The 23,480-nt window shown below is 35.9% G+C and overlaps 1 protein-coding gene across 1 annotated transcript in view; it reads right to left on the reverse strand.

Annotated features, from left to right (window-relative positions):
• Window positions 1-1,095: 1,095 nt before the first annotated feature.
• The window catches only part of LOC128230098 (ubiquitin-protein ligase E3B-like), a 31,074-nt gene continuing 8,689 nt past the window's right edge, over window positions 1,096-23,480 (reverse strand). Inside the window, exons 10-29 of the mRNA XM_052942110.1 lie at window positions 23,212-23,294; window positions 22,652-22,757; window positions 21,509-21,629; window positions 20,932-20,996; window positions 20,335-20,447; window positions 18,289-18,434; window positions 17,082-17,237; window positions 16,508-16,682; window positions 15,570-15,688; window positions 14,425-14,539; window positions 12,643-12,742; window positions 9,105-9,224; window positions 8,441-8,617; window positions 7,798-7,905; window positions 7,154-7,291; window positions 6,027-6,151; window positions 5,288-5,470; window positions 4,203-4,314; window positions 3,314-3,406; window positions 1,096-2,586 (exon numbers count right to left, since the gene is read on the reverse strand). Coding sequence (XP_052798070.1) covers window positions 2,395-2,586; window positions 3,314-3,406; window positions 4,203-4,314; window positions 5,288-5,470; window positions 6,027-6,151; window positions 7,154-7,291; window positions 7,798-7,905; window positions 8,441-8,617; window positions 9,105-9,224; window positions 12,643-12,742; window positions 14,425-14,539; window positions 15,570-15,688; window positions 16,508-16,682; window positions 17,082-17,237; window positions 18,289-18,434; window positions 20,335-20,447; window positions 20,932-20,996; window positions 21,509-21,629; window positions 22,652-22,757; window positions 23,212-23,294 — 2,547 coding nt within the window. The 3' untranslated portion in view covers window positions 1,096-2,394. The remainder of the gene's footprint in view (window positions 2,587-3,313; window positions 3,407-4,202; window positions 4,315-5,287; window positions 5,471-6,026; window positions 6,152-7,153; window positions 7,292-7,797; window positions 7,906-8,440; window positions 8,618-9,104; window positions 9,225-12,642; window positions 12,743-14,424; window positions 14,540-15,569; window positions 15,689-16,507; window positions 16,683-17,081; window positions 17,238-18,288; window positions 18,435-20,334; window positions 20,448-20,931; window positions 20,997-21,508; window positions 21,630-22,651; window positions 22,758-23,211; window positions 23,295-23,480) is intronic.

The following is a 23,480-nucleotide window of genomic DNA, read 5'->3' on the forward strand; positions in this document are numbered from 1 at the left end:
CCATTCTCATCAAACAAAAATAGGGCAGGGCAGTGTCCATTCTTTTCAAATGGAATAGGGCAGGGCAGTTTCCATTTTCATCAAGTGCAACAGGGCAGGGCAGTTTCCATTCTCATCAAGTGGAACAGAGCAGGGCAGTTTCCATTCACATCAAGTTGGAATAATGAAATTCATTCTCTATACGTGGGGGTAAGGCAGTTACCGTTTTCATCAATTTTAAACAAGGCATTTTTCATTCACATCAAGTGGGAACAGGGCAGTTTCCATTCCCATCTTTTTTATCAAGTGGGAACAGGGCAGGGCAGTTTCTTTCTTATCAAGTGGGAACAGGGCAGTGCAGTTTCCATTCTCATCAAGTGGGAACAAGGCAGAGCAGTTTCCATTCTCATCAAGTGGGAACAGGGTATTTTCCATTCTCATCAAATTGGAACAGGGCAGTTACCATTCTCATCAACCGGGAACAGGGCAGTTTTCATTCTAATCATGTGGGGACAGGGTATTTTCCATTCTCATCAAGTGGAAACAGGGCAGTTTCCATTCTCATCAACCGGGAACAGGTAGTTTAGTCCACAAACTTCCATATTAAGTTAACACAAAAGAATAAAGGACCAATAAAACTTGAACGACATGTCAGAATATGTCAGGGTAATATTGTGTACCAATGTTTAGAATTATCAGTTGAAAATTGTAGTCGAAAGTTGAAATAGTTCTCGATTCAAATATACTCATCTTCGAACTTTCTTTTTTGAGGTATAAACAAAATGGATGCTGCAATTATTGTTAGCTTTCACCGCTCAATAAGCCAATTTTACATGTCATTTAATAATTAAATTTCAAAACTGAATTTGGTTTTTGCACTTTAACCATTACATTCCATAATGTTGTTAGATTATTCAAGATGAAGCATTTTATATTTTCCGCATTAAGTACGTACAATAAAATTGTGTCATTGGCAGTTTCTTAAATTGATTGGAACTTAATCAGCTCCATTGTTTTTGGAATACGCATATGAGCATAATTATAATTATTCCCTTCTATGAACAAAATTCTCTTCAGACAATTTAAGGAGCAGAATAAGGTCAGATCAAGAGGATCAAATATTTCATTGTTTTATTATTAATAAAATTAGCTTTAATGACGATACAAAACAATACATAATTTTTATAAATAAAACAAACATTTTGTGAACACTATAATCTTCACAAGTAACAAAGGATCATAATTTGGGTCGATGATTCATACTGTCATTTTCACATGTTTGATCATATAAAGTTTGAAGGAAATCCTTCGAATGGTGAATGAGAAGTTAATAAAAAAATTATCACTTCATTCTATAGTTTAAGAGAAAAAATAAAAAAGGGCCATAAATCTGGTCGAAATGGACGCAGCGCAAAATACATCCTTCATTTTATAGTTTTAGAGAGAAAAATAAAAAGGGCCATAAATCTGGTCAAAATAGGCGCAGCACAAAATCCTTCCTTTAGAGGACATCGGCACGTGAATCTGGATCAAAGAAACCTTTCTTATGGCGTAAGAGGAGCTTTAAACATACAAGGTTTCCAGACATTCGAATACTGTGATGAACAGACAAGAATAATTCCATATGCTGACTAGAATTAGCTATTATAACACTGGTTATTTGTAATTGCTGTTGTAAAGCAAAATGAATGATGTTTATATCCTTCTAAAAGTATAAAGGTAGGGCTTGGGCTAAATACTTGTGGATGGGTGCTGCACCCTCTCATTTTTGATGGCACCCTTCTGTCCTAATGGAGACAAGGATAGGCTCCCTTCTGTCCTAATAGAGACCAGGATAGGCACCTTTCTGTCCTTATGGAAACCAGGATAGGCACCCTTCTGCCTTCAAAAAATTAAATACTTCAGTCTGTCAAATATTTATGCTTTAAATTTGTAATATGATTATAAATACGTTCAGACTTTACATATATGGCAGTTAAAACCTAATAGGACTGCAATTTACCACAATTCCTTAAATATTCTGACAAATGTATAATGTTCAAGTTGATCACATCCTCATATCGTGCCCTTTCTTCCCTTCTCCCTCTTCTGCAGCAACCTGCCCTATTTAAAAACACTACATAAGGCAATGTAAATGTCAGAGCTCAAAATCTGTTATAAAATTCACAGCACACTTATAGCAATGACAGCTCAAATCCGTAATGTCAATTCAGAATCAGGTTACGCGGTTTCATGTATTCATGAGAGTTCAAATCCTATAGTGTGAATCTATAGTGTGAATCCATAATTGAATCGAATGACATACGAACATGTATTCATGAGAGTTTGTCCAGAAGTGTGAATCCGGGAGTTTGAATCCAGGAGTTTGAATCCGGGAGTTTGAATTCGTAGCTAAAGTGAATACAAAATGTATTTTCATGAGAGTTCAAATCCTGTGTTTGAGTGGATCGCATACTTGAGTTTCTCTCTCAGTGTAGCTTTCTTCTGGTAGTTGGGTAATTTAAGAAGGTTAAAGCAGGTGGAGGAGGTCGGGAGCCGACCCACCGGCTCACGTTTCCGTATGTTAAAAAAACCCTTCAGAACACTTCCCACTGTGTCCCCGGTGTCCTGGAAATAACAAGAATGTTTGTTTTATTATTGTTAATATTAATTGCTCAGATAAAAAAAGTCGAACTTAACAAACTAGTTTTAAAGAAAATAACATTTTCTCCCCATTAAATTTCTTCAGAATGGCAATATATTTGGTTTAAAGAACCTAAAACAAAGGAACTATCTAAATATTTAGGCCAGAACATTTTAGTATTTTTTACCAATTTCCCTGCCCAACTAAAAAGGGTAGGTAGGTCGGGATTTCTAATTTTGTTGTGTCTTTTGTCTTGTGGCATATTTATATTTAATTGTAATGAACTACCAAAAAAGTTTCCCCAAAAGGGAAAATATTGTCTGTTGTCGATAAATAAATCAAGGTCAGGTGCAAAATATTTTGTCAGTCGGGAGTACGGAAACAATCCCTTTTTTACACCTTACTTATAATACAGTTTTTGTCACTCAGAAGTAAGTACTTGAACCACGCTCCTAGTACATTAGGATTAGATTGCTAAGATTAGTCTAACATTATTAAGTGGGCCTATTTCTAAAATCTGACATGAAATGGCCTACATGTAATTAGCAAAAAAAGCATGTTTATAATACTTATTTGATACTTTTCTCCATCATTTATCTCCTATACGACATCAGAACCTACCAAAATAATATGGGGTCACAAGGCCTTCAATATACACATTACTGTACATTGGATAGCTTGATATTGACATCTAGGTAAAGTTAGTCTCACCTGATCGTCACTGACTTCCACACAGCGGATGGAAAATGGGGGCTCTAGGTGGGCAAACCCCAGCAGAGGTGACTTGGAGCAGCTAGTTACAAACTGAAATTAAAAGAAACTTGATCAAGCACCACAATTCACCAACCCAAGCATAGGCTTGGAGCAACTAGTGATCAACTGAAATGATTGGAAAACTTGATCAAGCACCACAATTCACCAACCCCAGGAGAGGCAACTTGGAGCAACTAGTGACCAACTGAAATGAATAGAAACTTGATCAAGCACCAAAGTTCACCAACCGAAGGAGAAGCAGCTTAGAGGAACTAGTTACCAACTGAAATGAATGGAAACTTCATCAAGCACAACAAGAAGAGGCGGCTTTGGGCAGCTTGTCACAAACTGAAATCAATGAAAACACAATCAAGCACCATAGATCACAGTCACCAGTAGAGAAGGCTTAGAGCAGCTAGTTACAAATTACAATAACACATATATGCAAAATTTGTCAAGCACCGCATATCATGAACCCTAGCAGAGGTGACTTTGAGCAGCTAGTAACAAACTGAAATAAATGCAAACACCACAAATCCAAACTAAACAAATAGTAACAACAAGATGTCTATGTAGTAACCCTAAAATACATATACCCATTTACATTTAAAGCTTTGTATTTACATGAGCAATCTATCTGTCCCTAATTGCACTGCAAAGTGTTTAATGGTGATCACAAGGAAAGTACACAGGATAATTTCATTGAAAACCTGGCTAACAAAGGACTATCAAAAATCACACTTAGAGTCTTGCAGGTTTTTGATGGAAAGGAAGATAGAGTACATGTACTTGAAAACGCCATCAATACAGATGCTTTCCTTGTGCCTCAGGGGCATGTATAACTCACCTTTAAAAAGGCCGCTCGGTCTTTGGGATTAAAATCTTTTTCCAATACATCCCAGAGCCAGTTAATCACCTTGTGATTATTGTGGTAGCCTCCATAGTACTGGGTGTGCTTTCTGAAATCACATGGCAAATATTTTACATACACAGGTAACACTGGATGTGCCTTTCAGCCTGCCAAACAGAGGCCTTCTTCGCTTTTGGAAGTGAGCAAGAACTTAAATTCATACAATATTCAACAAGGATTCTAAGATTGTTCCAGAGTGTAATTTCTTAAGTGAAAGTATCTTATTCTATTTCATAGCCAAACTGTTTTGCTTAAACTAGATTTTACAAATAAAAATGTCATATAGTCAAACCCTGTTGGCTCAAACTGGCTTGGCTCAATTTCCTTGTTGACTCTTACTGAATGTAAAGGACCAATTTCTATCTACTGAAGGTAAGCATTTCCAGTGTGTGTATACCACGTGATAAATTGCGTCATAAATGCTACGTCGGAAGGCAATATTTTGATTTGAAAAAAGACTTTAAACAAAGATAACTTCACTATTTCTTCACCATTTTAAATGAAACAAAGCGCAGTCTACGCGGCTTACAGAGCCCCACCTTCGTTTTTTTTTACCAGAGTTTGATTGCGAGTTTAGTTTCTTAAAACACTTCAACAAACCTTTATACAATACTGCCGTCTGACGGAGCACTGTCAAAACATTATTTTGGAAACGGGTTTGTCGAAGTGTTTGATGAAACTAAGGACCTCATCAAATTTCGGAAATAAAACAAATGCGGTACTCTTTAAGCGGCATAGACTGCCCTTTGTTTTATTTAAAGTGGTGTTGAAAATGAAAAGTTATCTTTGATTTAAGTCTTCATTTTAAGCAAATTTTTGCCGTCCGACGTAGCATATATGACGTAATTTATCACGTGGTATACACACACTGATTTCCGCTTGGCTCGAACTTCCCGCGGCTCAAGGTATATTCGACGATCCCTTAGAGTTCAAGGCAACATGGTTCGACAGTTGTTTTTTAATTATTTCCATCCAATGTTTTATAACTTAAAATTGATTTGATTATCTTTAATGTATTTTACCTGAGGTCAGATATGTCCATGTCCGCTGTATCCCCAGACATGAGTTTCTGGAGTTCTGGGGAAGAAAACATATTAAGCCACTCGGCATTCACAAGGGACTTGAAGCCTCGTATGAAGGCCAGGGTCTGTTCACGGATCTGCCGGTACATTCGAAAGTGCGCCATCAGATGAACATAGCGAATCCTGGAAAATACATCGAACATTTTTACAAAAAGATCTTAGTTATTGTATTTACCACAAGAAAACACAATAAATACTTAAGCTTTGACTTTCACACCTGAAATTTAATGGTGTACAAAGCAATTGGCATCTTTTTAACTTAGTAGTTATCATAATGTTACATTTAAGAACATCATTTATGATTAAATTTTTAAAAATCATGGAAATTATGTTTTCCTAAAGTTATTCAATTTCCTGTATTGACTTTGTCTGAATAGAAACCTGATTTTACTTTAAGATTCCATTTGGCTGCTCGACAACCGGAATAAGAGTCAATGTTTGTTTCCCCTCCTGCTCTCCATGAAAAATGTGAGTAAATAAAAATATATTTCTATTTATAAATAAAAAATTCTGACATAAAAGGATCGTCCTTTATTATAATTTTGTATTATTAATTTTGCCAAAACAATTTTTGAGTCGAGGCAATTTTTGTGGCTCGGGCAAGCAACGTGAAACAAACAACATTTTATTATGGTCCCAATAAAACTGAAGAGCAAAACTAGTTGTGAAGCAGTAATACTTGTTGTCATTGGTAACAGGGATGGCCTTGCCCCCAGGTACAAGTTCATGCGTTTCCACGCGGCCCATGATGTCCTCATCATAGCAAAAAGTCAGGTCAAGGTCACTGATATCACCATCATAGTGCTGCAAAGAAGTGCAAATATTAACAGCACAGAAGAAAACCCTGACAAACATTTATTATGTGTCATGTTTACCATTGATGAGCTTTTCAACAAGAACTGTCAAAGGACAGCAATGTCCTACCTATTGATAGATAATATTTTCTCTTGTTTTCTTTCTGTAATATTTGTGCTTGTTTATCTTTTAATAAATATTCTAATCACAGAAGATTTCTACCATAAACATTGGATCTGTACCGTGACACATCACAAGCTAAAGCAAACGCTGCTATTTTGTTGTTTTTCCAGATAAAGAGAGGCATACATCAATAATTATTAGAGCCTTAGCTTTTGCTATGGTCCTTGCTACATACATGAGCATTGTTTCTGCCAACATGTGTTGTAAGTTCTATTTGAATATCTTGAACAATTTTTGATTTATGGCTAAGTTTAACGTTTGCATGACAACGACATCACAGCTATGCCAATGATTCTTTTTAAAAAAGACAAGCTAAAAATAAAAATGTTGGCTTTCCCCAAAGAAATTTAAAGAGTATGAGAATATTCTCACCCATCAACGTGGTGTATGACAATATCTAGCAAAAACAAAACTTAATAAATAGCTCTTCTTATAGAATAACACAAAAAATTGCCTTTGTCATTGGAACAAGCCAGGTGACCAGTGGACAATTGTTTAGAACTTTGTTTAAGTTAACAACTTGATTAACAACATCGTTGTGAACATTTAAATGTGAAATTTTTGAAGATGTACACACATATTTTAAATATCAACTGAAACAGATGTCTCAAATATTGTTAGAATACAGCTAATCACACGTGTATCCATTTAACTTATAAGAGTAGTAACATTTTAAAAGTTGACAACAATGACTTTAATAATGTTGTTAACTTTAACAAAGTTTTGGACAATCCGCCCATACTTGTTATAGGTTTTGACATTAGTTTCTCCTCCGTTCGTGACTTATATGGCTTCATGGAACTAAGCTGTGTGGTGAGGTGTTTGTACCTTTGTGTAGGACAAGTTCTTTGCCAAGTCAGGGTCGAGAGAGGGTAGCTCATCAAGGCTGCTGTACGTGGAGCTCGTGCCATGCCCAAGGATCTGGGTCAAGAAGAACGGTGCAAACGGAACCTCCACTATTATCCCCTGAAGGAACATGATATCGCAACTATTGAAATTCCCTACTGTATATCTTTTCTTAAGAGTTTTTGCCCATTATTCAACCAATGGGATTGCCTGGCTTCTGACAAAATTGTCTGCCAGACTGATGTTTTGTCATTAATCAGAATACAACCTACATTTACAGCCAATTAAATTGCAGAGGCAATCATTATGTACAGCTTAACTCCAGCTGGGCTCAAGATAGGTTCACTCTGCCCATTCTTAATCATTAAGATTTCTAACTATTACTTCATTTTATCAAGAGGGTTATTCAAAAGTTTGTGAATGCCCAATGGCTAGTAAAGAGTTCACGCCAACACTAATCAAAACAAAAATAAAATTCAACTAAATATTACTTATAACAAGAAATATTTATGCAGTTATTGAGGTTATTATGTTCGTAAGCATTTTTAGGGTGCATTATCATCATGCATCATTAATCTATAATCAATGGGTTCGCCAAATAATAGGATGGTCTAGTCTTTATGTACCTCATATACAGCCTTTGCAAGCATCTTGCCAACAAATTCGAAGAGGTGGAGGTGGTTCTCCTGGATGTAGGAGGTCGAGGAGGGGAACAGCTTCTGCTCGCTGGTAACCTGCAATACATTCACATCCATTTTTATAGCAACAAGTTTAGGCCAAAAATAAAATATCTAATTAATGTTTGTATGCATTATTCAACCAATGGGATCACCTGCTTTCTGACGAAATTGTCCGTTATTATAGCAGCAAGTTTAGTACAAAAAAAATCAAATGTTTCTCTCTCAATGACTGATTGACTTTGTTTCATCAACATTTGTTTTAAAACTAGTAAAAACTTGTGTTAAATACGATCACTTTCACTTTATAATGGGATGTAAAATTGTTCAGTGAGTGCAGTGGTTAGCACACAAGCTTCTCTCTCACCATGGCAACCTGGATTTGATTCCCAGCCATGGCGCATGTGAGTTTGGTTAGTGATCACAAAGCTGGACAAGTGGGTTTTCTCCAAGTTCTCTGGTTTCCCCCACAACACAAGATCTCTCGTGCAACATCGTGCCAACAAAAGTAACTTACTATAAGTAAATATAACCTTTGTCACTTTCGTTGTAAAATAAGTTGAAACTAAAATGACGTAAAATTACAGCATACTTTGAAAAGGTTGAGTGAGGGGTCAAAAACCCTGTTGATAGTTTCCTCGAGAAATTCCTTAAATACCCCATCCTGGTCAATCCCAGCCTCATCGAGACCTTGTTCATTTATGAACCTGACACGAATCAGGCCCTTCATACTTCGTGCTGGCTGCTGGGCCAACTGCCGATAACCATCCTGAAAAAAGTTGAATACATTTATCCAAACTTCATACATCAGTCAGATCAGATCTATGTTTTAATCATTATCTCTTTCATTATTCCAAAAGCAACGTATCTTGTTTTTTGTATCTTAATGCCATTTAACAAAACGAAAAATACTCTGCAATGTCTTCAGGACAGATTTTTGTTATTAATAATTGTAGGTTGCTGAGTAAACACAAATGCTTGTCTTTTGTTGATTTTTTAGGTCAACATGGGGCAAAACTTGACAATTACTCATGCCAGAATTAAGAGTCTTGCTACACATTTGAGTATGATTCTAGCAACATGTATACCAAATTTCATCTTAATATAATGACTGGTTTTTGATAATGGTCAAGGTCAAAGTTTTTGCACGATGATGACCAAACATTGACAAAGACACGGCGGCAACACAGCACATGTACCATTATATTTTTTTTCTTTGAAAAACAGACATGTTAAAACTATAGATACTTCCATACCTCTACGATCCTGCTCCGGTGTACTGTGATGAGCGTTGACTGGGGCGTGGCGCTAGCGGACTCGCACAGGCCTAGTGTCTCCCTCTCCTTCTGAACATACCTCCGGAATATCTTCACACGCTAACAAATATACAAAGGTTAAGAAAATATTTACTTCATGTCACAAGGATAAACAGGTAACATAAGGCAGATTTCACGTTTTGGTGACCAAAAAGTTCCCGGCGAATATTGATTTTTAAAATTTATTGCAGATTTGTGATTTCAACATAATCTTTTACAGCAATTTCTTATCTATCATATTTTAGAACATTTGCAATGATTTATTCATGCATTTTTATAAAAAAAAGAATTTTGTATCACCATACCATTTGTGCTAGTGTTACAATATTGCCGGTAAAAACTTGTTTTTTTTAATATTTTGATCCAAAGAAGTATTTTGTCTTGCACTAAATGGTTCATTTATCTATAAAACAGATTGTACAGACAAAAAATAAAGATTGTTTCGTTTTTCTCAAATAAATTTATTGAAACAAACCCTAATTGGACAACAAGACAGAAAATGTTTTCTGCAAACATAGGTTTTCTTTTTATATCAGATCAGATAAGCTATAAACATAAATGTTTTGTTGTGGTAATATAAATGTCTCTAGTATGGTGCAATTATCATTACCTTTGATATTAAACATATATATTATAAATTGCTAATTGCGAGTATGTGCTAGTGTTACCACAAAACAGAATGAGTAACATTAGCAGTATGTCACATTAGCAGTTGGACAGAATGTTTCACAACAAATTAAAATACAGACCTACCACAGACTGTTTGAGCTTGATACAGTATAAAACAAACTATATAAATGATTGATAAACACGGTCAATTGATAATCACAAAAATTCTTAATTCTGTCCAATAAATAACGATATCAAACACAAAAGCGGTATGAATTCAATATAAACTACGTACCTAATGAATGAATACTTACAAACGATAGTTTACAGACGACATTGTTATGTTCGAATAATTGACTCTGGGAAAGTCATCAAATTTCAACGATTTTCTTGCTTTATTAAGCGCTTGTCTTAATGCTAGCGTGACATAATGTTAACGTTACATCGAAGGACAGAATGAGCCAAACTTGGATTAAGTTTTTATCAACGGTATTCACCACTATTTTTATCATTTCAATGTCAACTGTGAACCAGTCCAATATAAAAGTAATCGCTACCCGGATGTTAACCCTCAGTCGGTGTAAATTATTCACGAATAGAAAAGGTGCTATCGTCATTAATGGGACAGAATCGATTTTGAGTAACATTAACACATTTTTAGACCTAAAAAACTTTATGATCTGGAATGACCAATTTCTTGTTACATGCAATACTGTTTTTATCCGACACGTAGTCTTTGTTTTCAGTGATTTAATAAAGGTGTGTTTAGGCTTAAAACAGTTAGCAGTGGATCATGTCTGCTAATGTTACACAACAATTCGAGGACAGATTACCGTAACGTTATCACCATGCGCAATTACCGAAAATTTAAGTATATTACAAACGAAATGCAATCATTTTAGATATATTATTGTTTTAATTAACATTTCTTGCAAACATTATTCAACAGACAAGAATAAAATACTTACCAGATGTTACTGAAAAGCATCCTCAAAAAAGTGGTATATTGGTACCGGGAAGATTTTCTGTCTTTTTTGTCCTAAATATCGGCATATTTTTACATTTTTTACCTTATTTAACACAATATTTTCTTTATTTTAATACAAATCACTTCTATTAGGTGTTCTTATTGGGTTGGGAAAGGCAATTGCTGTATATATGACGTTGACATGCAATAACAATAAATGAAAGCAAATGGGCCAAATAATTGCCTTTTTTGTGAAATCTGCCATAAGCTCTAAAGACATGTATAGATGCACTTTCTCCGATTGACTGTTTTGACAACTTCTTTTTATTTTTTTGTCTTTGAATGGGCCAATTTTGGCGTAAATGTCTAGAAAATTAAGTGATATAATATAAGGCTGACTAAAGATTAGATCACAGTTTTTCATATTTATGGTTGAACATTGAAATTTTTGGCCGTTTTACAAACAAGTGAGATCTGTTCTATTGTGAGTTATCTTATATGACTGAATTGAAAGCATTGATGCCAAAATCAGCTGATTCTGAGACAAAAAAATGTCAAAACAGTAAATGTGTGAGAGTGCAGCTTTAAAACCTGTGAATATACATGTGATAAAGAACCATTTACAATTCCTTGGTTAAAACCAGTACCTATCATCAAGCAAGAACTGAAAATGAAACACTCTGATCTAGTGTCTGATAAGCTTGTAAGGTTTAAGGGAGAGTTTTAGAAGGGTGCTACACCCTGCCATTTTTCGTAGCACACTTTGGCCCTCATAGAGACCAGCATGAGCACCCTTCTGCCTTCATAGAAATGAATGCTGAATGTAGTCAAATATTTCTTCTCTTATGATTAAAACTAATAATTAGATCGTAAATACATAAAAACATTTAATATTTCACAATATGAACCTAATATGAAACACAATTCTGATCATTTTCTGACAAATTCATAATGTTAAAAAAATTCTGCCTAATAAACACTGCCTTTTTCGAACTTAGCACCCTGTCTCTCTTCTACAGCACCCTGACCATTTTAAGACCGGATTAAAACCTTAGCTTGGTGATGGCTGTGGATGTACACAATTCACCCCCTAGAATATCTTAACAAAATGGAAAGAAAAAAAGCAATAGGGCCAACATAACCCAGTCATCGCAATGCTATTGCTTGATCATTTTATGACCTGACTAAAACCTTAGTTTGGTGATGGCTGTGGATGTACACAATTCACCCCCTAGAATATCCTAACAAGATGGAAAGAAAATAACTTAATATTAAGCAATAGGGCCAAGATAACCCTCACCCCCTAGAATATCGTAACAAGACGGAAAGAAAATAACTTAATATTAAGCAATAGGGCCAAGATAACCCTCACCCCCTAGAATATCGTAACAAGATGGAAAGAAAATAACTTAATATTAAGCAATAGGGCCAAGATAACCCTCACCCCCTAGAATATCGTAACAAGACGGAAAGAAAATAACTTAATATTAAGCAATAGGGCCAAGATAACCCTCACCCCCTAGAATATCGTAACAAGATGGAAAGAAAATAACCTAATATTAAGCAATAGGGCCAAGATAACCAAGTCATCGAAATTAGACTTTTGGATGAACAAAGCCGAATTCTTATTCTATTGCTTGGCATCAATTTTTTTAATTAGCCCTGCTATATAAAATTCAGTATTTTGACAAGCTGGTGTCATTTTACCAGTGCAGGGCTTGAGGGCTTGTGTTAATTTCGACCACTGATAACCCATAAGATAACTCACAAGAATGCAACAGTGCTACCTCACATCAAGTATTTGAAGAGATTTGATGGATGGTTTCTGACAAGATGTTTTGATTCTTATTTTATTTATTTTACTAGAGGATTAATAATATTTTAATATTTATTCATATTTACCTCTGAAAATGGTATAATATGGGGGATTTTCTGCATTATATACTGCGCGGTCTTCTTTCCCCTTTCCAGTTCAGCGAGAAAACTGCTTGGCTTAATGTCCCTGAAAGTAAGATGAAAACTCTATTGCGCCACAGAAATCACAAAATTTTACCCACTATTACAACCAATGCTCATATACATGGAGTTACCATGTACAATACAGCAATTAGTTAACTAAGCTGAATAAAAGCTGCAAAAATTACTTTCATGTGATTCATTCACAAGCTTAAGTTTTAAGCTGTTTTCATATTAAACCGAATATATATGACTAGTGAAATCAATCATCTTTCTACTAAAATGATACTTTAGTGTTAACGCTTATGTCTCTGCCAATGAGATCACCAGAGAGAGGCCAATTCAATAATTAGGAAATCCCAAGACAAAGGCCTAAGTTAAATTGAGTCAATAATAATTAGTTTTAAAGTACATGTACATGTATGTTTATGCAGGTCGCACATGAGCATAGCTACAGAGAGGTGCAAACACTAAGAAACTTATTTTGCATACTAAATGGTTTAGTGACTTAAAGCAAAAATAATGTCCAACTATTAAAAAGTATGAAATAAAGTTTGAAAGCAGAGTTTAAGTGGTTTGCTCATGAGCAAAGGTACAAAAGAGGCATTCGTACAAACACTAAGGAGGTTGGTATTTATTTTGCCGACTTTTTTGGTTTTAAAATAAGTACAGCTGAAATAAACTCCATGTATTACATGTAAGAATTTATGTTGAACAACATTATTTAGCGGTTTGAGCATGCCCAAAGGCTAGAAAAGAGACAACTGCACAAACACTTAGAAATTGTGGGGTTTATAATTTGCAGACTTAATAGTTTATTAGGCAGAAATAATAACAAATATTAATCAACTATTACTTATTTGACGCGATACAGAAACAATTGCGGTATCAATACCAGACAATTGAAGACGATATATGCCAGAATTCGCTTAATATCGACCAAACTCGGCCAATATCAACAAAACTCACCTAATATGAGTTTCCTCTGTTTTGATTGGATACAAAACTCGCCTAATATAGGATTTGAGAAATGGGCCATTTTCATTGACTGTCAAAACTCGCCTAATATGAAAAATATGCTGGAAATTACTTTTTAAAGGTAGCCATTTTGTTTTCTGTTTTCCGACTGTTTTAAAAAAAAATTGCTTCGTATAACTTTATTTGGAATACTTGAACCTATTGAATGATTGAACCACTTTGTACGGTTTGATATAACAGTTGTATTTAACCCGTTAGTGGATTTTATGACTATTATGATTTTGTATGCCGAAAAAATGGCATACAAAATGGACAACGAGGGAAAACATTTGACGTTTTGGCAAACGATTTACAAAATAAGACGAAAAGACATGCTTCCTTACAATGTACAGTGCTTTATTCATAAGTATGTGCAATGTCATTATAAGGATGCATGTCAAAATCAGCAAAGTCAAGTCTAGAAAAGCAGACACCATGAATGAATAAAGGATAAAAACGGCTTCAATGTGAACTAAAAGTAAGTTATAAGAATGTTTTAACCAAAACGGTAATAATTAATTAATAAAATACTTATTAATTAGGTGATTACATATTTGCCCAGTTATTTGTCCTCGGTCAGCTGTATTTGCCCTTGCCCTTTCGGGCTCAGGCAAATACAGCTAACCTCGGACAAATAACTAGGGCAATATGAAATCACCTAATTAATAACATTATAGTACAAGGCATAAAATTCAGTTTGAAAGCACATACTTAATAAGCCAGTGGTTGGGTTGGGTAAATCTGTGGCGACTATCCCTCTCGTAAAGAATCATAAGGAGAGCTTGCGCACTGATGAACAACTCGCTCGTCACCGCACTGCTTAACGCTGAAAGGTAGTAGCTTTGTTTTCATGATTCAAGACTCAAAACTGAATATGGAATACTGAATGTCCATCCAGTTGAATTTCATTGTAAAATTCACCTTTAGAATGTTGATGGTTAAAAACCCTAATACAATATTTATTTCAACATCATTGACAAACATTTTGTAACAAATATCAATAAAAAAATGTTGTTTAAGTCTGAGCCTAGACTTACATAAACACAAACCCTGGAACCACTTACAGATAAGATCACCCCATATGGTCCTGAAGGCAAACAGATTAAGGAGCTCTGACATGCGGATGTAATATTCCAGTTTACATCCACCCCCTCCCTATTCTCTCTTGCCCAGACCCTTGAACCACTTACAGATAAGACCACCCCATATGGTCCTGAAGACAAACAGATTAAGGAGCTCTGACATGTGGATGTAGTATCCACCCTACTACCTCTACCCCACACCCTGGAACTACTTACAGATAAGGTCACCCCATATGGTCCTGAAGACAAACAGATTAAGGAGCTCTGACATGTGGATGTAGTATCCACCCTACTACCTCTACCCCACACCCTGGAACTACTTACAGATAAGGTCACCCCATATGGTTCTGAAGACAAACAGATTAAGGAGCTCTGACATGCGGATGTAATATTCCAGTTTACATCCACCCCCTCCCTATTCTCTCTTGCCCAGACCCTTGAACTACTTACAGATAAGACCACCCCATATGGTCCTGAAGACAAACAGATTAAGGAACTCTGACATGCGGATGTAGTATCCACCCTACTTCCTCTGCCCAACACCCTAGAACTACTTACAGATAAGGTCACCCCATATGGTCCTGAAGACAAACAGATTAAGGAGCTCTGACATGCGGATGTAGTATCCACCCTACTACCTCTACCCCACACCCTGGAACTACTTACAGATAAGACCACCCCATATGGTCCTGAAGACAAACAGATTAAGGAACTCTGACATGCGGATGTAGTATCCACCCTACTTCCTCTGCCCAACACCCTAGAACTACTTACAGATAAGACCACCCCATATGGTCCTGAAGACAAACAGATTAAGGAACTCTGACATGCGGATGTAATCATCCACTGTAAACATCTTCTGCTGCTCAAACATCTCTATCTGGTCCAATGTGCTGCAAGCAAGAATAAAAATATATCAGCAAGAGGATTTGAAAAAAATGTCAATGCTCGTTTATTATTTTGATCAGTCTACTGGGGGCATAACTGAATGATTATTAAATTGACAGTTACAGGCCTTGTTAATATTTATATATATATATATATATATTAATAGTAGTGTGTTGTAAATGTCAACATGTATACAAAATTTCATATGGATATCTTGAAAGATTTATAAAGTATGGCCATGGTAAAAGTTTGCACATCGCCAAACACAAAGATGCAACAAAGGCTCTCACAAAAACACAACTTTTTCTTCAAAACAGACAAGTGAAAATAACATTTCTTCCACCTCAAATAAGTAGATCCAAAAATTTGACCATGCTAGAAATTCTTATCACGCCCATGGGCAAACATAAAACAAGTACCCGTATGGAACTCCTTTATTGTCATCACACCATTACCTCCATTGTTGAAGACCGGCGTCTGTAGCATCATGGAAACATTGTCTTGTGGCAATATTTAGAATCCTAATTAATTATTTCTCGCTTCAAATGGCACCATAAAAAAGTTTTCACGCTCCATTTAAGAAATAATACTGCACTCTACTCAGAACTATTTCAAGAAGAATTTGACTATTAACATAATCTGAATCACTGCGCGCATTTTTATTACATCCACGAATTATCACAATCTATCCGCATTTATTTTTACTCACGCAGGGTGTTCTCCGGATACTCGGTAAAGCTCGTTTTGGCAAAACACCCAACGCTTGGGTTGGGATGAACATATCTTACACTCTCGGCCATGGAAGATACTTATAATCTACTCACCATATGTAGTTGGCTGCAGTCTCACAGAAAAGTGTTAGCATGGAGAATACAGGGTGTATGGTAGAGTCTGGGGCGGAAGTGAGGAGGTCGAGGAACACTTTGAGGCCACACACAGGGCCAAGGTCACTCAGGAACCGCCACAAGTACCGCAGCAGGATCTCATGGTAGCTCAGACCTGCAACATTGTCTAAGTACACACATGGGCAAATGCTGTAGTAGTAGTAGTAATGAAATTAGTGACCCATTTTATATAGCCATTGACAGCCTTGATAGAACCTGGGTGGTTAGCATGGTACCGTAATGTTTTAAAAAAACTTATTAAAAGCCAAACATATTAAGCTTTGCACAATAAGCCTCTAATTGACTTAAGTCTCCAAAACCCGACCAAAAAATTTCCAAATGGTGGAGGACAGTATAACAAGGTACTCAAGATGTATATAGCTAGACTTATACTTCTTTTATAGCTATATAATGGAGTGTCTGCCTTTAGAGCAAGAGGTTGTGAGTTTGTTTCCCAGCTAGATGTACATAGCAATTTGTGCCATCTATTACATAATAATTATTAATTGCTTACCACTGATGATGTCGAGCCTGAGTTGTGAGAGGGTTGTTATAGCAGACTGGTAGAGAACACATGGCAGGCACGTCGCTACACAGATCCCGCTGTCCACACGCACCTTGGACACAGCATTCCTCGAGGACGCCTTGTCCAGGGCTTTCTTTATAATCCCTGAGAGAATCATTATATTTTGGGTTAAATATTTGAAAGAATATTTACTTTCCTTCTGTCAAGAGTATAACAGTGCTTACATGTATATTACTACAGTTCTATATCTTTTCCGGATGTTTTAAGATATTTATCAGTAAAATATAAGTTGATTGAAATTTGAGACTGCACAGGACTGCATGAAATTTTCAACAATGTTAATTCCAAAATAAAAATTTGGCATGCATTTCAGATAAACTACAATTAAATAACATTTTATATCCTATTAAGGGATAGAACAAAAGAAAACATGTTTGTTTCAGATTTCAATTGTACATTGAGTTATCTATGAAAAATCACACACTTTATTCAATATTTCAATGTTTATTTTACCCAAGTCCATAAAGCCCATTGTAATTTTATGGTTACTGATGGACCAAAAACCCACTCCTGAAAATCTAGATGAAGTATAAGGGATTCAGACTCAAAGTAGGATTAAAGGGACTCGACACCAGACGATATTATTTCAAGAAAAAAGGAAATTGTCAAAACCTTTTTGAATTATAGATAATAAAAAATTGATATGAATAAACACACTTTAAACTGGGAAACCATTATGCGCTATATTTATTCGAGTAAAATCAGCTGAGACAGGGACAAAATATTCTTTTAATTATTTTAAGTGGCATATAATCGGCCTCAAACTTGCTCATAATTTTGACAATTCTAGGCTTGTTTTAAAGAAATACTGTATTTGCCGAATTTGGGACCATCTGGTGTCTAGTTCCTTAATGAGGCTTAGACCTCTGTTGATTTTTTTTCCAAAGCCATTTACATCAATTTCAAGGTACTTCATACTAGTATTATGAATGCAAATGTCAAGTGAAGTACAAACTTTGCAACTGTCTGAAATTGAAAGCTCTCAATCCTGAGGTCAGGACTAATTCTGAACTTCATCATCCACTTATATCTTTGTTCTTGAAAATCTGATAAATGATCTCAATTGATTGGCAATGCCATTCATGAATCATTATTAAATAGATATTAAATGGTTTCATCTCAATCTATTTCATACCTTTCTCTTTACCAGTGTTCCTGGCAAGTTCTACTGATCGAGCATGGTCCACATACTCAATCAGCTCGAGAAAGAGGAGCCGGATCATCTTGTTACACCACAGGATCTGCAGCTGCTTTACAACGAATGGCATTGCTTCATGTAACCTACAAAACAGAGGATTTTTGAACACCTGACTGGTATTTCCAATGAATCCGGCTGTGTGGTAAAATAATATCTGACCCAAAGATGCACAAATTTGTATTCCTATAATTATATACTCTATAACAAAAGCTGTCACAGAGAAAGCATGCTCAACTACTCCACTGATTTTAAGTTTAAGGATTGCAAAGTTTTTGTGAAACATGCATGGATCACAGTAAAATTAAACTAGAGATTACTTTTTTGAAAAAGCGCTTGTCTCCCCTATTGTGTGGTCGTATCTGAGAAAAAAAAAGATGGACATGAAATTTGTAATTATGGAAAGGAGACAAACCAACAGTGAAGTTTGGTTTATTCACCTGTATTAAATAGTGAATATCTACTGCGACCTTGACCTTTGACCTATTGATCTCAAAATCAATAGGGGTCATCTACTAGTCATGACCAACTAGCATACCAAGTATAAAGTTCCTGAGTGCAAGCGTTCTTTAGTTATTGAGCAGAAACGAAGTGTGACGGATGTACTGACGGACAGGGCAAAAACAATATGTCTCCCCATTAATTGGGGAGACATAATAAATTCAGTTGAAGCTTTAAGGAGACTTTTTTTTATAAACACAGAATCCTGTCCATGGCTATACTATGACATCTTATCAGTTCTTCCAATCAATCAAACTGGTATAAAATGTAACTAGATCAAAGCATTCTCCTGATATTGCACGGAAATATTTTTTTACATTAGAGGTCACAGCGACGTTGACCTTTGACCTTGTGACCCCCCAAAATATAGGAGTTTTCTAAACCTCATGATCAACCTCCCTACCAAGTTTGGTGAACCTAGGTCAAACCATTCTCAAGATATTGAGCGGAAATGTTTTTTACATTGGGGGTCGCCGCGACCTTGACCTTTGACCTAGTGACCCCAAAAACAATAGGGATCTTCTACACCTCATGACCAACCTCCCTACCAAGTTTGGTGAACCTAGGTCAAACCGTTCTCAAGATATTGAGCGGAAATGTTTTTTACATTGGGGGTCGCCGCGACCTTGACCTTTGACCTAGTGACCCCAAAAACAATAGGGATCTTCTACACCTCATGACCAACCTCCCTACCAAGTTTGGTGAACCTAGGTCAAACCGTTCTCAAGATTTTGAGCAGAAATGTTTTTTATATTGGGGGTCGCCGCAACCTTGACCTTTGACCTAGTGACCCCAAAAACAATAGGGATCCTCTACACCTCACGACCAACCTCCCTACCAAGTTTGGTGATCCTAGGTCATGCGGTTTTCCAGTTATCGATCGGAAACGAAGTGTGACGTACGGACGGACTGACGGACTACCGGACAGGGCAAAAACAATATGTCTCCCCCAGAGAGGGGGAGACATAATTACATGCAAAACCTTAACCAGAATTTTAAAGTGAAATAATAAAGGGGCAAAATTTGCATTCAATGCAAGACAGAGTTATCCTCCTTGATTGTTAAAAGTTTCAATGCAAAAAAACAACAAGTAGAAGCTGAGTTATTGACTTACATGTGCTTACATGCAAAACTTTAATCAGAATTGCTAAGTTGAAGAATAAAGGGGTAAAATTTATAAAATATAAAAAGATAAAGTTATCCAACTTGATTTATTAAGAAGGTTGAATGGTAGGGAGTCTGTCAATAAAGTTTCAATGAAATACATGATGTATTTGCTTATATATTGACTTAAATGTGGTGACATGCAAAACCGTAACAAGAATTTCTTAGCCAAATAGTAAAGGGCCATTATTTGTAAATTACAGTTATCTAACTTGGTTTTTAAGTAGGTTGAATGGTTGGTACCTTGTATAAAGCTGCCATGGATATAAGATTTTATATAAGGGACTTAAGATGTTTTAAGTAATAAGGGCCAGAACTCACCCATGGTCGGTATTTTGGGAGAACCATCCAAGTACCGGATGCCAGTGGGTTAGGTTGGACCTCTTGTTCTGGACATAGTGCTTACATTTGTCCAGCAAACGCATCGTCACTGTCTGCAAACAGAACACCCAAACAATCACACTGAATTTGCTTTTCAAATGACAAAGTTAAAAGCTGTAGAAAGCTTTAAGGGGATTCATTGATCGTTACCCAAACTCAAGCACACATGTCATTAAAACTTCTATCTCATCCCCTGCAAAGCTGCCTTGATTGACAATTTCCTATGAGAATAGTTTTCATGCCATCTAACAAAAACAATGTAAACATAGTAAACACTGTTTGATGTATTTATTTCATAAGCATAGCTAAAAAAGATGCACCCACAAAACTGGTTTGTTACCTTCTTTGTAAATAAAGTGATTACTCCGGTAATGCAAAATATTGTGGATTATGGTCAATATTTAAAACAAAGCTTAAAAACACTGTTCAAATCCACAATTATATCACTATCAAGTATGACAGAATCAACTGGTAATATCAGTTAAGCCTTAGGGTGAAATTACTTATTTTTCTTTAAAACCAAACTATTGAACTCACCATAAAACTGGTTGTATTTTCTACAAGTCCTTCGAGTTCGGAGTAACCAAGATGAATCATGTTCGCTGGAATTGAAACACCTTTTTATCAACAGTAGAAGAATAATTTAGAATACAACCTACATTTTCAGCCAATGAAATTGCAGATAGGCAGTCATTAAGAACTAGGCTTAATCATTAAGAATTTCAACTTTCGCCGGTGTTTAAAGGTCCGCCTACTGCCACTCACTTGATACGCACTCAACGCGTTTGATTTTGCGTTGACAATGTATCAGCTAATGAGGCTGAATTCTAAGTTAGTTAGATCCCACCCAGTGTAAGAGTGGTCTAGTGGTATAGGTGTCCAACTTTCACCCAAGCTGTTGCGGGTTTGATTCCCACCAAGGTGAGAGTGCTCTAGTGGTATATGTGTCAGCCTAGCACCCAAGAGGACTGGGTTTGATCCCCCTAGGGGTACCTTCTCATGGCTCCTTAAAATGGACACCATAACTTTACTACCCAGGAAACAGACTCTGATTCATAACAAGCCTTCTGTACAATTGAGAAAAAATAAATTAGAATAAACTATAAGTAAGTACCCAGCAAACATAAGGCATAGTTTCCTTCGAGGGAGTTGAAGATAATACGAGTACTCTGCTCATTGGTCAACAAATCCAGAGACCTCTTGAATACTCGGTTTGTTATCAGTAGGGTCAGGCACTGAAACAAAATATTAAGACGATGTTATCAATGATGGTCATCAGCTTTCAGAACTGAATCGAAGACAATTATATACATCATATACGTTTAGACCCATGTAGTATAAATCATACTTACCAACAATTCCAATTCTAAAAAGGCCCAAAGAAGGGTTAAGGGGTTTAGACCCCTTTTATCTAAGGCATTTATATGTATTTCAAGGTATTTCTATTTAAAATACAATTTCCAGAAAATAAATATCTTTATAACTGTAAGATAGTCTCTCAATCCTGATTTCAGCATTAAGTTTTGACGTAATCATCCCTGATTTTAGCATATAAATCATTGTCTATTAACTTATGTAACTGTAATAGTTACTGCATCCAGTACCTGACCTTTTTAAAATTATTCAAACCACAAGTTATTTATAATTTTGATCACTAGAATTGGGCTTCTCAGTTTATTTTGTACAATATTGTTAAGCTTACCGTGCAATAAGTAGGATTCATAAATATATATATATTGAAACCCATTGGTTCGATATCCCAGGGACCAGCCATATTACTTCAAGCCTCGCGAACATCATGCCAAGAGGGAATGCTTACAAAGAGTAAAAAGTTTGAGCCATTGAAGAAATTTAGCCAAGGGATATTGAGCTAACGGGTTTCGACTGTATATTGAAATGGCATTGCAATTTATCCACAAGCTACTTATTGTATGGTAACTTGCTGTCTATTGGAAACTGTTCTGATATAAAAATTAATGCTTTATAAAAACAATGCAAACATACTCTAATATTGGACACAATGATTTCAAGCTGCACTCTCGCAGATTTACCGTTTTTCCAACTTTTTTTTTTTTTGTCTTGGAATTAGCAAATTTTTGCGTAAATATCTGCAAACCAATGATGAAAGACTGCTGACAAAAGATCAGATCGCAGGTTTTAATATTCCATTCCAAATTTAATGTTTTATGGCTTAAACTGTAACTAACGGTTTAAGAAAAAGGCATAAAACATCAATTTTGGAGCATATGATACGTACATCTGGAGCAAGAGTAGCAATGTGATGGACGATGGCTGGAACAGCAAGGATGTTTAGCACAAACAGTGACAGCAGATTGTCTGAGAATTTGGCTGCCATCACAGGCCTGAAACACAACAGTAGAAACAACTCTTGACTGGAGATTGCTTCCATGTAATTATCAAAATCAAGTGATTGTTTGGTTTTGGGCAATTTTATGACGCCATAATTAACTAATCCGAAAGCAACAGATATTTGATATCTTGCTAGGTTTTAAATAAGTATCTTGAATGGATCCCAAAAATTTCCAAAAATGAAACTATACCTATATTAGTTATCACAAAATTATAAAAATCTACATACTCCAACATTATGCCTTTCAAAGAATATTTTGGGGAAAAACTTGCCCATTATTTTTTTATTACAGATATTATTTGTTACCCAATGTGTTCAGGAGAGCAGAAAAGAGAAGAACAACTTTGAGCATTGTGATCTAGTGTATCATTTAAAAGTATCGCTTCTATTCATGCCTTGTGCAGAAAACATTTCATGAACTGAATATTATATATATATATGCTTACCTGAGTGAGATGGTGAGGATGGCAGTGAGGGAGGTCTTTGTAAACGCCGGCTTGCTCCGCGCCAGACCTCGGAACAGCAAACCCTGCAACAATACTCAACGTCTCTAGCATTTCAGGCCTGAACTCAAGATCATATCTTTGAAATATGTATTTCGAAATTCATACCTTATAATATCAGAATGCCTTAGTGTTAAGTTCTTTTCTTAAATACAAGATTGAGCCTTGATTTCTCACTGTGAGTACTGCATAATGCCTTAATTTCTCTCCGT

This window comes from Mya arenaria, chromosome 4, assembly GCF_026914265.1.
Source record: "Mya arenaria isolate MELC-2E11 chromosome 4, ASM2691426v1".
Taxonomy (NCBI): Eukaryota; Metazoa; Mollusca; class Bivalvia; order Myida; family Myidae; genus Mya; species Mya arenaria.